The sequence below is a fragment of the Lynx canadensis genome, chromosome C1, assembly GCF_007474595.2.
Source record: "Lynx canadensis isolate LIC74 chromosome C1, mLynCan4.pri.v2, whole genome shotgun sequence".
Lineage (NCBI taxonomy): Eukaryota > Metazoa > Chordata > Mammalia > Carnivora > Felidae > Lynx > Lynx canadensis.
In genome coordinates, this window is record NC_044310.1 from 19538749 (window position 1) to 19554242 (window position 15494).

A 15494-nucleotide genomic window follows, 5' to 3' on the forward strand; every position below is an offset into this window, starting at 1 on the left:
AGGGCAGCTGGAGGAGAGAGGAACACACTTCAAGCCTCTTAGGTTTCCTTCTGCTCTCCCAGGAAGCACCACGTGGAGTCAATTTTAGACACAGATTTGGAAGGAAAAAAGGAAGGATTTTTTACACAGAATCAATTAGGAGCACTTTGAGAGATCTAAAAAACAGTCGGAAACTCAGGGAGGGAGAGACATTCAGTCAGAGACAGCATCTTGAGAGGCAGCGCCTTGGTCAGGACTGGAGATCAGCCGGGCTGGGTCTCCAGCCACCCCCCCCCCCCCACTTCCCCATCCCAGGCTTCCTAGTGTCCTGAACTCCAGGTCTATCTAAGCACACGGGGGTGGGGGGTGAGAGCGGGTCAGCTCCAAGCAGCCGGGTCAGCTCGGAGGCCTGAAGGGGAAGGGAGGGGGAGGGGCGCTCAAGAGCTGGGGGAGGGGGAGGGCTCATCCATTTCTCCCTTGACAGGTGGTTTGAGTCTCTGATTGGCCAGCGCTGCCAGGCTCACACCTCCCTCCCCCAACTCTCTGGAATGTATAATTATCTGCGCGGGGGGCGGGGGTGGTGTGTGAGTGTGTGTGGGAGCAGTCACATGGTTTTAAAACTACCCCCCCCACAAGCCCCCCACCTGTATGCTGCTTTGGGGACCCCCACTAAGTCCTTAAAGTACAGGATCCCAAATTCCAGGGTCCTCAAGACTTCTAGGGCTGACGGCCCTCATCTCCAGATGTGTGTGTGGGGAGGGGGTGTCAAACCTCAAGGTTCTGAGAAGGGACACCCCAGAGGTGTCAGAGACCACAGCGATGGGGGAGGGCCGGAGCTGGAGCCAGAAGGAAAGGGAGGGGAAAGAAGAGGGAGGGGAGGGGAGGGGAGGGGGCTGCCCGCGGGGGGTTGGGTCATTGTCTTTTAGAATTTGGGAGCCTTTGAAAAGCCGTGGGCCCTCCCACCGCTATTGTGCTGGGGAAGATGTAGCAGCCTCTTCTCCGAGCCACCCCTTTGCCTCCGGACTTCTCTGGGGCCAGCAGCCACCCGACCAGGGGCCCGGGGCCGCGGGCTCAGCCGACTACCATGGGCTCTGTGTCAAACCAGCAGTTCGCAGGTTCGAGCTCGGGACTTACTGGGGACACCTTAGGCTTCAGGGGCGCCCAGGATCCACATAAAAGGGAGGTTGGGAAATGTCCCCCAGCCTGGCCGAAGGACCCTAAGTCTGTGCGGCCTCCTGCTTCAGGGGCCATTTCTGGAGCAAGGAACCCTGGTGTCCCAGCGGCGTGCACGCCGAGGCTACGGGGGCGGGCGGACAGAAGAGGAGGGGCCTGTCCGGCCAGCTATCCCCGGGCAACATGTTGTGGGAAGAGGAGCAAAACTTTTGGGGCAACACTGGCTTCAGTGGAAGCTTGGGGAGCGCGGGAGGCGGCCAGGACAGGTCTTTCCTCGCCAGCTTCTTGGTAGCTACAGCCACCTGGGTGCACACCCATGGGCTGGACACTCGGGTCTCCCTGCTGGGTCTCGAGAGGGCCCTCCCGATTCCGTGGCCCCCCCAGTTGAGCGCCCTCCCAACCTCCAGGTGGCTGCGCCAAGGCGCCGGAGGAGGCGCCGGAGGACGCCGCCCGGGCGGCCGAGGAGCCGCAGCTGCTGCACGGTGCCGGCATCTGTAAGTGGTTCAACGTGCGCATGGGGTTCGGCTTCCTGTCCATGACCGCCCGCGCCGGGGTCGCGCTTGACCCCCCAGTGGATGTCTTTGTGCACCAGGTGAGACCGATTCTGGCAACTTTGCCGGGGGAAGGGGATGTTGGCGCGCATATTCAAGGTTGGGGCGGACGGACTCGGCTGTTGGATTGAGGGAAACCGTGGGATCTCATTGTGCGCTGGCACCCCAGTTCTGAGTCCCCATTAATTCCAACGGGATGGGGGGCGGGCAGAGCCGATTATCAGCACGCCCACCCCCTTCCCGGAACCCCTCTGGCTTACCACGTGTCTGTTACCTCTTTCCCCTGGGAAGGGGGCAGGGGGCAGGGAGGTGACCCCATGTGGCAGAAACTAAGGTTGTATTGTGCTTGCCGGTGGGGGGAGGGCCAGCAGGCCGGCCAGGGAAGCACATGCCGGTTCTGAGCAGGGCCCTGAGCGCCCAGCGTCTTTCACTAACATGTGAATGGAGCTCCCTGGCGGGAGAGAGGCAGGCAAACCACTCTAGGATCAAACAGGGGTAAAGCTGAAAAGTCAGCTAGGTACCAGCACCCAGGTGGTCACCCAAAACTAAAGCCCTGAGGCCTGAGTGAGTTTGGCAGATCCTTGAAGAATCTGTTTGGGGGCCTGAAACCTCTTCAGAGTACCCGCCTCTGGCACACAGTTCACCTACTGGGCTTTTGCCGTCCACTTCTTCCAGGAAGGAAAACCTAAGGAGCCCAGGCCTTAGACTCCTGGTCCAGGCTGGGAGGGAGTTAGGTCACAACCCCAAGTTCTCAGTTAAAGCAAGGCAGCCCAGTGGGGGTGAAATTCAGTGTCGCAGGGCAGGGGGTGGAGGGAGGCTAGCCTCTGGACCTATTCTCTGCTTGGCATTTATGGCCCCAGACAGCCATTGATTGCTGTCCTAACATTCCGGCCTCGAACAAGGAGCCAGAGACTTCAGGTTTCCCTCCTCCCTGGCTGCCTCTTCCTCTCACCCTCTCCTAAATGTCTTAGAAGTGTCCCAGAGGTCCTGGGACACCAGCCACCCATAACAACCACATAAAGGAAGTTGCTGCTGGTGTCCCTTCCACCTTTGGAGGTTTCATGTTGGACCTGGGAAGGAGAAATTGATGATCTCAGGTCCAGTAGGTTGACACCCAGGCCGGGCAGGGAGGGGTTACTTCGGGGAGGTTGGCTTTAGGAGCTGAGGGGGAGGGGAAAGGAGGATGTGGGGATTAAGGGTTGGAGCCTGAGGGATGGTATTCTGGAGGGGGAGGGGTGAAGAAGGGAGATCCTGGTGGACTGGTCCGAGGCAGCAGGGAAGTCTCCCGAGCATGGCCTTCAATGAGGACACAGAGTGGGGGGAAACAAGGGAGATATGGGATGCAGGGAGGCACTTAATGTTGGGTACCTTGGAGTCACTGGACTACTTGAACATCTGCTGGGAGGGTATACAGCAGGATGCTTAGCCACCTCCTTGCTGTGTCCTCGACCTCCCCCCCAGTCTTAACGCCCCCCCCCCCTCCATCAGACAACTAGTTCTGGCTAGTGGCTTTGCCCCCCTCCCTGTCTCATTTACATATGTGAATGATAACCCTCAGGAAGTAATTGTGGGAGAATGCAGGGAATTGGCCTCTTTAGATCTATTAAATCACTTTATTACAGGAACCAGCTTTGAATGGCCCTCCTCAGCGGGGTAGCCAGCTCTCCCACTCTTCCATTTATCTGATCACAAAGAGATTAAAATCTCTTGGTCTGGAGACGGACTGGACAGCTTCCCCAACTTTGGGAGGCTTGGAGTAAAAGAGACCCCAAATTTTGTTCCCTCCCTTCCAAAGGCTGCTGAATAGGATCTGGGAGGAATGTAGCCCCTCATCATCTGGGTTTCCTTGGTGATATCCAAATCCCAAGGAAGGTGTTCCCGAACAAATGAATCTGTGCCTCAGTCCACTTAACCTTAGGATCAAAAGCAAGTGGAAAATATTGGGTGGCATAGAGGAAAGCAGGGACCTTCAGGTTTTGGGGAGGGGAGCCTGCGCCATGCTCCTTCAGATGGGTTAGCTGGGAGATAACCTGGACTTGGGGATCTTGGAATGTCCAAGGACATTCCACAGTGGAATAAGTTATCAAGAGGGAGTGGGGCTGGGATAAGGACTCGAGAATTTAGTCCCCTAACACCCTCCCCGAAACAGTCCTAGAAGGACAATGACTGGAAGTTCCCTGAGCCTATGGAGCAAGCGGCCGGAGCTTGGGGTGATCTCAAAACTCTGTGGTAGCGGTTAGACTGGTGATTACAATCCCTGCACTTGAGGAATGTGAAATATCTCTTGGGGGCTCTACTGGAGAAGAATTAAGTAGATGAAGGATGATCCCTAAAAATTTTTCTAGGGAAGGAAAATGTTCCCAGTGTGTGCATGGGGGGTAAGGCACTCTCTTCAGCAAGAAAACCTCCCCTCCTTTGGCTGCTGGTGGTGGGTACCTCGGAGCCTGATGTGGTGAGAAGGATAATTGTCCTAAGATAAACATCTGCCAGGAGAGAGGATCGGGAAGCCCCTTTCTAAGAAAGGAGGAAGAAGGGGGGAAAGCAATTTAACATTTTCCTTTCCAAGGCTGGGCTTATTTGGTTCCCGACACACTCTTCTTTCTCAAATGCATTATGCACCCCCAGCAGTGGATAAGTAGGAAAGAAAACTTGCCCTTCGCCTTAAAGGGGAAAAAAAGAAAAAGGTGAAGAGATTTCTCTAAACAATCCTTTTATTCAGACACAGATTTTCAGATCTAGAACTCTCTGCTTGTCCCCAGGGTTAGGTGAGTTTATGAATCCTAATATTGGCAGATGGCCAGCCCTTAAACCGAGGTTTCTCAACCTCAACACTGTTGACATATTCTGAGAAGGATAACTCTTTGTTCAGAGCATCCCTCGGTTGTGACAACCCAAAATGTCTCCAGACATTGCCAAATGCCCCCTGGGAGGCAAAACCCCCCTCAATTGAGAAACGCAGTTCTACAGGGAACGGAGGTGCAAGAAAGCACTAAACTATTTTCCTAAGATTCACTAAGAATTTTGAAATCTTAATAGCCATTTTAAGAGTTTTGGTTTAACTCATGTTTCCTGTGGCTCAACTCCCAAACCCCCAAGACTTGTAGAAATTTGAAAACAAGAAAAGTCCTCCCTGCTTCTACAGCTGCTCAGAACCCAAATATGTTTAAAATGGCTTTCCAGGGGCGCCTGGGTGGCGCAGTCGGTTAAGCGTCCGACTTCAGCCAGGTCATGATCTCGCGGTCCGTGAGTTCGAGCCCCGCGTCGGGCTCTGGGCTGATGGCTCAGAGCCTGGAGCCTGTTTCCGATTCTGTGTCTCCCTCTCTCTCTGCCCCTCCCCCGCTCATGCTCTGTCTCTCTCTGTCCCAAAAATAAATAAACGTTGAAAAAAAAAATTAAAAATAAAAAAAATGGCTTTCCAGCTAAAATACTGTATTGGAAGGCCTGGAGGCAAAAGAACATCCCAAATCTGACCGAGGGACTGAGTTTGGGTCAGGAGAAAAAATTTCAATACAGAGAAACTGGAAACAGCTGAAGCCACGTGGCTTGCTTTTTCTGAAAAGGATGAGTGGGAGAGAGCGACCTCAGGCAGGATCTGGATTAGGAATCTTCTGGATGGGGTGGGGAGGGGAGAATGTAGAGGGAGCTTTCTTCCCACCTGGTTTATAACCTTGTTGGTGCCTCTGATTACTCACCTCATATCTAGTTAGTGATGTGCTGGCCTTATCTCCTCCTCTGACCTATAAGCTCTTTGAAGAAAGGGACTAGCTGTCTAATTTCCTAGTATGGACTTGGTGGGCAGAAGGAACTAGTATGAAGAAGTAAGGAGTTCCTGAATTGGGAGGACAAGTTTGGGGTCCTTGTCAGTAGAGGTCTTCCTCCAGAGAGAAAGACTGGACATAATAAGGGAGAGAATGTTACTGTTCTTTCTCTGAACAGATGTCTAGAATAGGGCTGGGCTCTTCACGCAGCATGAACTGGAGTGAATGTCAAAAGTGTTGAGACCCAGATAGGACTCTCTAATTTTTGCTTATGGACGTGAAGCCACAGGTTTGGTGGTGATTTGTTAGTTTTTCATTTTCACCTTCATAGGAAAGAAATCAGACTAAAGTAAGTGAATCATTTTGGTTTTCAGAAAGTTGGTAGAGTTTGAGCATTATGGAATCTTCTTGGGTCCTTGTCTTTCTGAAAAGCCATGCCTTCTTGACCGTGGCCCAAGTAAAGGCCGTGCCACCATCCTGAGCAAGTTTTCAATAGAAGAAACTTGGAACCTTTTTAGCTGGTGACACTGCCTTGCCCCGGAAGTGGTTTTTTAGTGACTTTCCGCAGGGCAGGGTTGTTTCTTGAACATTCCTAACCAAACTATCACCAGGTCCTCACCCTACTGGAATTCCCTGTTATATTTGGGGGAAACTGCTCTAGGCAAAACCACCACCGCTCCCTTCTTCCTGCAAGCTGGAGTAACAATTACTATCTATATTAAGTCTGGGGTCAGGAGGTATGGGAGAGGAAGAGAGAATTTTCAGGAACAGTATGCAATTTGTACAGATTCATTTTAAATTATCTCAGCTTGGAGTTAAATTAATTCAGACAGGAAATCAAAGTCCAAGAAGAGTTAGTGGCTTTTGTAAATGGCAGAGAACATAAGAACAATTGGGTTTCTGGCTTTAAAACTCCAGGACGCTTTCTTCTGCACCCTTTGAGTGGGTGGGGACCTGGTGAGAAGTCAGCGCCCTATCCTTGAAAGTTCAGTCCCCTTAACTGCTTCCTGAGGACCGAGGATGCCTGCCCTAAGAAGCTGGGGAGATAAATCTCTGGTTCACAGTTCAAAACCAAGCAACTCTACTCTCCAGTCTCCCTCTGGCTGCCTTTATGCTGACAGCTGATGAGCAGCACCATCTGGTGGAGAACTCCAGGCAGTAACTGGTAGTCCTGGCTGTGTCTGAGCAGAGGTGACTGGTGGGGGTTGTCTCTGCTGGCAGCCTTTGGTTCCAGACAGATCTCTTTCCTCAACCCTCCCTGACATATCATCAAATAAACTGCTTCTGGTAGAACCGGTTGGTTTCCTAGCCCCTACCAAACCCTACCTTCAGGAATGAAGCCCAGGTAGGACTATGGGGACAATTCGGGACTGAGTCATTTCTTCCATCTGCTTCCTTTACTTCTATGTGGCTATCAGAAAGTTTTAATATCTACATCTAACATGTTTATTTACAAATATGACTTGCATTATACTGCATAGCACTGGCTGTAGGGTCAGGCTGATGGCGATCAGTGCACTGAATTTGGAGAACGCTTTACTTCTCTGCTTCCATGACTTCAGCTGTAATATGGGGTCATAATGAGGCCTATCTGACAGACTTGATATGAAGGTTCGATGCATTACAACATGTGATGTGCTTAGAGCTCTCCTTAGCCTATAGTAAGTTTAGACGAATATCAGCAGTTTGGGGCGGTGGACAACTTGGTTTATTCCACAAATATTTGTGTATGGCTAGGCACTTGGAACTGAGTGGATAGACACTCACTCGACAGTCTGGAGCTGGAATGGGCCTGAGTGATGCAGAAAAACCGAGAATGCAACCTTTGATCGCTGGGACCAAAGCAAGTTTCCCCCAAATTCTGCCTGCCACTTCTGTAGAAAGGAGCGATGTGACTAAAACCGGGCAATGTTGGAGCTGGTTATCATGAAGTCTGATCCCCTGCTTTTGCAAATGATTAAAGAACCAGCATGTGTCTGACTTCCACAGAGCAAGTTGTGGGAAACTCGGGTTCCTGTGTGCTTTTCACAACACCACGTTCCCTAAGCTCCTTCGTATCAACTGCTGCTGAAGCCAGCGGTCGATGCTGGATGGAGTATCTGATACGGGAAAGGGTGGTGGAGGCCGTGGTGAGGTATTAAGGAAGCAGAAGGTCGAAGTATTTAACTGGCCTAAGTCCTTCCCTGCCATCCAAAAAAAGAAAGGTCTCCTTGCAACTGTTTTCTGTCTGATTAAATGCCATCCTCCCCTGCAGAGTGGGCTCCTTGTGGGCTGCCTGCCCTCCTGCCTTGAACAAATTGGGTGAGGAAGATAGGAAGGAAACCTGCTTCCCCCACCAACCTTGAAAATAATTTACCTGAATAAATGGCCCTCATTCGGGTTCCCGCATAGAGGATTTGACCGAAGGTAACATAGAGGGGTTCCTGTGTCCTTCTATCCCTGGAAGCCTGGGATGGCAGGGCGGGGAGAAGTGAGGATGCCTGCTGGCGGTGACTTTGGCCGACCCAGCAGGCTTGACTGGAAGAAAGGTGTCTCTATCCATTTCTCTCAGTGACCATAACCCCATTATGGAGAGGAAGGAACTGATGAATGTGGGGTAGGGGGGAGTCGGGGGAGCCGGGGAAGCTACAGCCTCTGGAACTCCAGGAATCTGACCACCAGAACCAACCAGTGTCAACTCTTTGTTTCCTGGGGCTGGGCTCTATTGGGGGAGCTCAAGCTTTGCCCCTCCCCCCCCAGGCCTTTTCTTTTTTGGAGGGGATGGGGAGAGGGGCGGGGCCCTGCTTTGTGTGTGGTTGGGGGTGGGGTGGGGGTGGTAGCAAGAATTTCAGGCTCCTTTCTGATGCTGGCCCTGTGAGGCCAGCTCAGTGGGGCTGCACGGCGATTACCTATCTGATAAGAGAGGAATTCAAACTATGTGTTGTAGAAAGGGGCGGGGGGGGGGGGCAGGGAGCCACCCCTGCAGACCACCAGTCTAAATCTCTGCGGTAAGGTCCCTGCAGGGTTACATTTTTAAATTTGACAGTCTTAAATAAACCTCAAATCCTCCAGTGATGGAGTGGGTGACCTGAGAGGACCAGTCAGTTTCGTATTGCCCCCACTGGTATTCTCTTGTTCTCACAGTGAGCCTAGGAGGTGTAGATGGGTATAAAAACCCATCTGAGTTTCCACAGTTAGCACTAAAAACCCGAGTTAAAATTTTGAGCCTCTTGACACTCCGTTCTCACTGTTACCCTGCCCTGATCCAGTCTGAAGAGGTTGATGATAATTGCCACTCACTGAGGATTTATGTGTGATAGGCTATGTATTAACTACTCTTCATGCATAAAACCTCATAGGGCCACCATAAAATTAATACTTGCTCCATTTTATAGGTTAGCACAGAAAGGAGGAAACAGGCCTCAGACTCCAAACCCTTGTTCTTAATCACTTATCTGCTGAATCACAGCTGGAACTAGGAGTGTCCCGGCCTCCGAGTCCACTAGGCAAATGGGAGGACCTGGGATTGTACCTCCTGACAACTGGTTTATCCCAGCTGAATAAGAGACCAGGCATATCTGCCTTCAAATCAAGGTCGATTCTGTGCAACAGGAAAGGGGAAAGGGCCCTTCACCTTTCTGCCGGGTTTTTAGTTCCTGCCTTAATGCTCTGCCCCTTGCCTCACATCAGCGTTGGGGGAGGGGAGAGGTCATCACGTCCCCTGGCTGTTCCTGGGGGAATAAAAAGGAAGGGAAAGGATATTCCCATGGTGGAACTGGTGGACAAAAGCTACAGATAATACATGAAATATTTGCTGAGCACATTCCCGATGTTTCCATGCCCACATAATCTTCATTAGAGGCCTAGATGGGTAACTTACTGTTACCCCAATTCTCTGAAGGATCTGAGGTCCAGACCTGCATGATTGACTAAGGTCATGCAGCCAAAAATTGGTACAACCAGCATTTCGTGAACTCTACGGTGTGTCTGGCCCTCAGCCCTATGCTCTTTTATCCAATTACCTCCATGGAATCTTTGTCTTAAGCAATGCCATCTAAATTAAAACAACAATGTCCATGATTGAGAAAGTGGGGATCCAGGCTGGCTAAAGAGCATGTCTCACCTAAGTCCCAGTTTGAAATATTCCTCCTACCAACCACGACCTGCGTAATATAAGAGTGCTACTTATTCATGTTCCCTCACGTCAAGACTAGGTGCACAGTGATCCCTTTTGCTTCTCTGATCCCTATTTTCTACGACTACACCTTGTTGACATTTGACACACTCTTTGGATATTTTACTCTAATGGAGTAAGCTATAATGAAGTCTGTTCTGGGGAGAGGCTGTCACTTCCACTAATGTGTTGTTGTTGATGCATTAAGTGGCAAGGTAGAATGGACTGTGAGCTTTGAATCGGGACCCTGGGTTCTTCTGACCCGTTTATTGCCTCTCAACTAGCTATGTGATAACTCCCTATTTTGGGGAAGGCTGCCAGGCTCTCTGCAAGTGTCGATATTTTTAAATTTTAATATAAACATGTAGTCTATTAATGGGGTTGTTCCAAACATGCTAGATCTTTTTTCCTTCATCGGTATGACCCGGTTGTCTTTCCAAGTCAGACAATTCAGATTTACTTACCTCTTGGTTCATTAATTCATCCAAAAATGTATTAGGCATTATATTCTGTGATTCTTTTTTTCTTACTGATTTATAGTAGCTATTTATAGTTTTATCAGTCTATCTGTCTTGACTTGTACAGGTTGTTCCATACTTTAACATTTTGATATTTAATTTCTCTGGAATGTAGTTTGCATACAAGTGCTATACAAGTGTAGAATTCTGGCTTGGTAGCTAAAACAGATAGGTAATTTTCTTGACGGTATTGAACTGTTGCCCTTCCCTGTTGATTTCTCTATATATACTTGAACTTCCTAGTGGGCTTTCCCTTATAAACTTACTGATTCATCAGGTTTGGTCATACTGTCTTTTCCCTTTAACTTGCCAGTAACATCGTGTCTTAATCATAGGTTACAGGTATCAAGCACCATTATCACTAAATATTTCAGTGTGTGTTTTTAAAACTCAGGTCATTGTCTTTCACAATCTCAGTGCAAAGATCAAAATCGGGGGGGGGGGGGGCCTGGGTGGCTCAGTCGGTTGAGCGTCCGGCTTCGGCTCACGTCATGATCTCACGGTTCGTGCATTCCAGCCCCACGCTGGCTCTGTGCTGACAGCTCAGAGCCTGGAGACTGCTTTGGATTCTGTGTTTCCCTCTCTCTCTGCCGCTCCCTGCTCACGCGCGCTCTCGTTCTCTCTCTCTCTCTCTCTCTCAAAACAAAAACAAAAATTAAAAAAAAAAGAGAGAGAGAGACAGGGCGTGAGCAGGGGAGGAACAGAGAGAGAAGGAGACACAGAATACGAAGCAGGCTCCAGGCTCTGCGCTGTCAGCACAGACCCTGACGCGGGGCTCGAATCCACGAACTGCGAGATCATGACCTGAGCCAAAGTCAGCCACTCAGCCTTCTGAGCCACCTATCTTTTTTTTTTTTTTTTAACTCTACACCCAGCATGGGGCTTGAACACACAACTCTGAGATAAGAGTTTCATCCTCTGCTGACCCAGCCAGCCAGGCGCCACTATTTGTTGATTTCTCATAAATGTTACGTTTAAGAATTTTCCATCTGTTCTACTTTTGTCTAAATGACAAGAGCTACAAAAAAGTTATGGCATCTGTTTATGTAATGATTATTCTTTGTTAATGTAACATGGATCGCTTGTTCTTAATTGTGGTAGCTCTTTGAGTGGATAATTTCTTACTGATAACATGGAAATAGTATCACACTTGTACCTTAAAGAACGCGTGTATGCAGTTTTTTGGTGGAAGAGTGGAGACTAACATTAAAATCTACCATGTTTCCCTTCCCCAGAGCAAGCTGCACATGGAGGGCTTCCGGAGCCTCAAGGAGGGCGAGGCCGTGGAGTTCACCTTTAAGAAGTCTGCTAAGGGCCTGGAATCTATCCGCGTCACGGGCCCCGGTGGGGTGTTCTGTATTGGGAGCGAGAGGCGGCCCAAAGGGAAGAACATGCAGAAGCGCAGATCAAAGGGAGACAGGTATGGACGGGAAGGTGGCTGGACTAGGGAGAGTTCTCCCAATCTAGCCCCTTTCTTGGGCCAGGATCCCAAAGACACAATGAAGCCTGCAGTCCCTGGCAACGTGTGGGTGTTTAGCGTTTCTGCCTTAGGGTATGGGAGATGAGGAAAGGGCTGTAGGTGAGAAGGGCACTTAATTATTTCAGAAGCAAAGAAGATCACAGATGGGAAAGTCTAAGTGATGGGGACAAGATGGTGGATGTACCTGTTGCTTCTTCACTAGGTCTCCAAGTGGCTAGTTTCTTTTGTCTTTGCTCTGTGCTGGAGCAGGTCATATAGTTGCCTGACTCCTTTAATTTTCTCTCTTTTTAGTGAATGACCGGTACAGTTTCTTAAGCGTATGGTAGTGTCTTCCCTATCTCGTGAATTGCGGTTCCCAGTTGGGGTCCATGACTTCCCGTCCTTGATTATTTCAGAATTTTCAAGTGGACATAAATCTGAAGATCCCATCTAGACAATGACAGATTTGGGAAGAACTTAGAGGTATCTAGTCCTAGTCCTAAGTCTTCCTTTTGTAAGTGAGGAAATTGGTTTCCAGGGAGGAGAGTGAGTATAGTAACTGATCAGAGCCCAGGTGTCCTCACTCAGAGGAAGGCTTCTGCTCTCGCTCCTTTCTCAACTTTACCATCCTGCTTTGTACTAGGTGCTACAACTGTGGAGGTCTAGACCACCATGCCAAGGAATGCAAGCTGCCACCCCAGCCTAAGAAGTGCCACTTCTGCCAGAGCATCAGCCACATGGTGGCCTCGTGTCCACTGAAAGCCCAGCAGGCCCCCAGCTCACAGGGAAAGCCAGCCTACTTTCGGGAGGAAGAAGAAGAAGAGATCCATAGCCCTGCCCTGCTCCCAGAGGCCCAGAATTGAGCTACAGTGGGTGGGGGCTATGCTTTTGTGATCAGGAAGTTTTGAGGAGCAGGCATCAATCGGCAGAGTGGAGAAAGTGGGGACAGGGTGGGTAGGGGGCAGCTGGCGCTGCCATGTGTCTCAGGCCGGGGTCCACAGCATCACCCCCTCTCCCTTCTTGGCAGGGTAGGGGGAAGGGGTGAGGCAAATGAACTCCAACCATGCTCTATCCAAATGCTTGTGAGCGTGTTCTGGGGAAAATCTCTCCCTGTGTGCTTTAGCTGAGTCTCCGCCCCCCAGATCTCCAGCTTCTGAAAGTGGTCTGGATAGGGAAGTTGTTTTCCTTTCAAAGAAGGATACGTAGTAATAATTTTTCCCATGCCAGAATGTAAAGATCAAGCATGAGACCAGATTGATGGGCCCAACCCACGGAGCACTACTTTCTGTGGGAGGGAATCTCTCAAGGGTAAGGCAGGGTTTTTTCCACAACTTGTCCCCTACCCCGCTCTTGGGATAAGATGCTGAGAACTCTCCCGAGCAATGGGTTGTGACCGCAGGCAAAGGGATTGTTGGGGGAACAGCTGCAGACCTGCTGTTCCTAAGCTTACTCCCACCCCATTCTGGGCCGATAGAATTTTATTTATTTGCTCCCTTGGATGACCGCACCTTGGGCCCCACTTTCTCCAGGATGCCAACTGCACTAGCTGTGTGCGAATGACGTATCTTGTGCATTTTAACTTTTTTTTTTTTCGTAATATAAATGTTCTGGTTTTGTACTTTTGTGTATTTTAATCTTAAGGCCCTCGTTCCTGCACTGTGTTCTCAGGTACATGAGCGATCTCAGGGATAAGTCGGCAGCAGCTTCAGGTCTGCACGGCAGGAATACTGTTTTGTTTTATCATCAGGGAGAACAACTATTTGGAGTGCATAGCCTATTGAACTACCTCATTTTTGCCAAATAGAACTGGCTTTTCTGCCATAGTGTCCTCTTAAAAACCCCTCCGCCTTCAATGTTCCATGGGAGACTAGGTTTTGGCTCAGTTGCCCCCATGACTTGATCTCTTTCTACCGGAAGATTGGAAATTGGTCCGAACAGGAAAAGGTGGTACGGGAAGGTTTGAAGAGGCTGCACCGAGCCAAAAGGTGCAGAGCCAAAGCCAAGGTTAGGAGAGGGCTGTCTATAAGTATAGTAAAGGATTTCTGTTCCAGACTTCTAATCCCAGGGCACGGGACTCACTTTACATACCAGATCCATCCTTCACTGGATTGGGCTAGGCCTACCATGCACAACAGGGTGTGTGTGTGTGTGTGTGTGTGTGTGTGTGTGTGTGAGAGAGAGAGAGAGAGAGAGAGTGTGTGTGTGTTTAAAAAAAAAAAAAAAGAGTTGGTAAGAATAGCTTTAAGAACAATACCTCTGTACCCATCTTGAGCTGCCCAGGGATGGGTGTATGAAGCAAAGGCTAAATTTCTCAACTTTTGTAAATTCTGGGCTTTTCTTATTGGCTTCCAGAGAGACCATAAGCCATGGCGTTGTGGTGCCCAGAGCCAGTGTCCTGCCCTGCTGTAGCAGTGATTAATGTCGTGGTAGCTAAAGGAGAAAAGGTTTCGTTTACATGCTGTGAGATCACCACAAACCTACCTCACTGTGTTGAAACGGGGCAAATGCAATAGAACGCATTGGGTGATGTGTGTCTGATCCTGGGTTCTTGTCTCCTCCAATCGCTGCTCCCCCCCCCCCCCCCCCCCACTGCTAGTTATATCGTATTTGTCTGGGTTTTGTAGGACTTCACAAATAGCTGATTGGGTGATTGCTAGGTGGTCTGGTTTGTGTAAATATAAAGTGTTGGTCTTCTCCATGTTCTTTTGCGGTTTTATTGTTTACAAACTTCTTTTTGTATTGAGAAAAATAGCCAAAGCATCTTTGACAAAAGGTTCTGCACCAGGAAGAGAATCTGGAACATAGCTTGGTGACCCCTCTTAAAGTGTGGTGGTCTTGAACCATCCTTTCTTTTGTGTTTCCTTCCCCTATTTCCTATTTTGGACCAGATCTTCTATTCTAAAAACTTGACTCCTACCCTATCCCCCTCCCCAAAACAGCCCCCCTCCCACATATACCTTTAAACCCTGAAAAAGCTATAAACACTCCATCCCTTGTTCCTAATATCTTGTGTCAAGACCATTCCTTGATGTGATTCATACCAATACACTTGTATTTGAATGGATCAACCCTACTTTAATCTTAGGGTAGAGAGAAGCAAAAGCAATGGGGGGGGCCTTCCATGTAGAAATAGGGTCTGGAGACCAAGAAAGGGAAGATGAATGTATAATCCAAGTCACTCAGGAATTTTTATGCAGGTGCAAGAAACTTATGTCAAAGTGGCCACAAGATTGTTTAATAGGAGACGAACGAATGTAACTCCATGTTTACTGCTAGAAACCAAAGCTTTGTGTGAAATCTTGAACTTATGGGGGTGGGTTGGGGTAGGAAAGCTTGTACCTATCTGTTCTTTCCCTGATCCCTTCCCCTCATTTCTTGAACTGCAGGAGACTGAGCCCCCTTGGGCTTTAGTGACTCCATCTCTGGGGGGTGTTTATGTGGTTGATTTTGCTGTGCCGGGTACTTCCTTTCCCCACCTGCTATTGTTTTGTAATACACATGCTGACCCTTTTCCCTTCTCTTTTTACCCTGGGAAAATCCAATGAATAAATAAAAAGTTATTGGTACTGAAACTGTCCTCTTGTTGGATATTTAGGGTGTTTTTTCTTCCATAATTCCCACCTTCTTGGATTGGGACTCAGAAGTCACAGAAGAACCATTAAGTTTCCTGTTCAGCCATTTTGTTAGAAATGAATCCTGAAAATTCAGTCCTCTTAGCACCTCATTACAGTGGATTTTTGTTTCTAGTTAAGGCCTCTTGTCCTTTTCCTTGGAAGCTGCCACATTCAAGAGGGGATTAGGAGCTTGGCATGCATAAGAATGGGGTTGCCTGTGCCACTGGCTGGGATGAAAGGATGGGGCCATGGCTTGGGGCATGAGACCCTAATACTTTCTCCCCTGCTC

The 15494-nt window shown here is 49.3% G+C and overlaps 1 protein-coding gene across 1 annotated transcript; it reads left to right on the forward strand.

Annotated features, from left to right (window-relative positions):
• Positions 1-1063: 1063 nt before the first annotated feature.
• On the forward strand, positions 1064-12719 carry LIN28A (lin-28 homolog A). The gene is made up of 4 exons (XM_030327711.1): positions 1064-1094; positions 1560-1744; positions 11368-11552; positions 12235-12719. The coding sequence occupies exons 1-4, from the start codon at positions 1064-1066 to the stop codon at positions 12452-12454; spliced, it is 621 nt and encodes a 206-aa protein (XP_030183571.1). The 3' UTR covers positions 12455-12719.
• The last annotated feature ends 2775 nt before the right edge of the window (positions 12720-15494 follow it).

Excerpts from the sequence above, each read along its gene's own strand:
- LIN28A (XM_030327711.1), top strand. The coding sequence starts at position 1,064 with ATGGGCTCTGTGTCAAACCAGCAGTTCGCAG. Across the intron at positions 1,095-1,559 it reads GTCAAACCAGCAGTTCGCAG|GTGGCTGCGCCAAGGCGCCG; the intron begins GTTCGAGCTCGG and ends CCCAACCTCCAG. Across the intron at positions 1,745-11,367 it reads TGGATGTCTTTGTGCACCAG|AGCAAGCTGCACATGGAGGG; the intron begins GTGAGACCGATT and ends TCCCTTCCCCAG.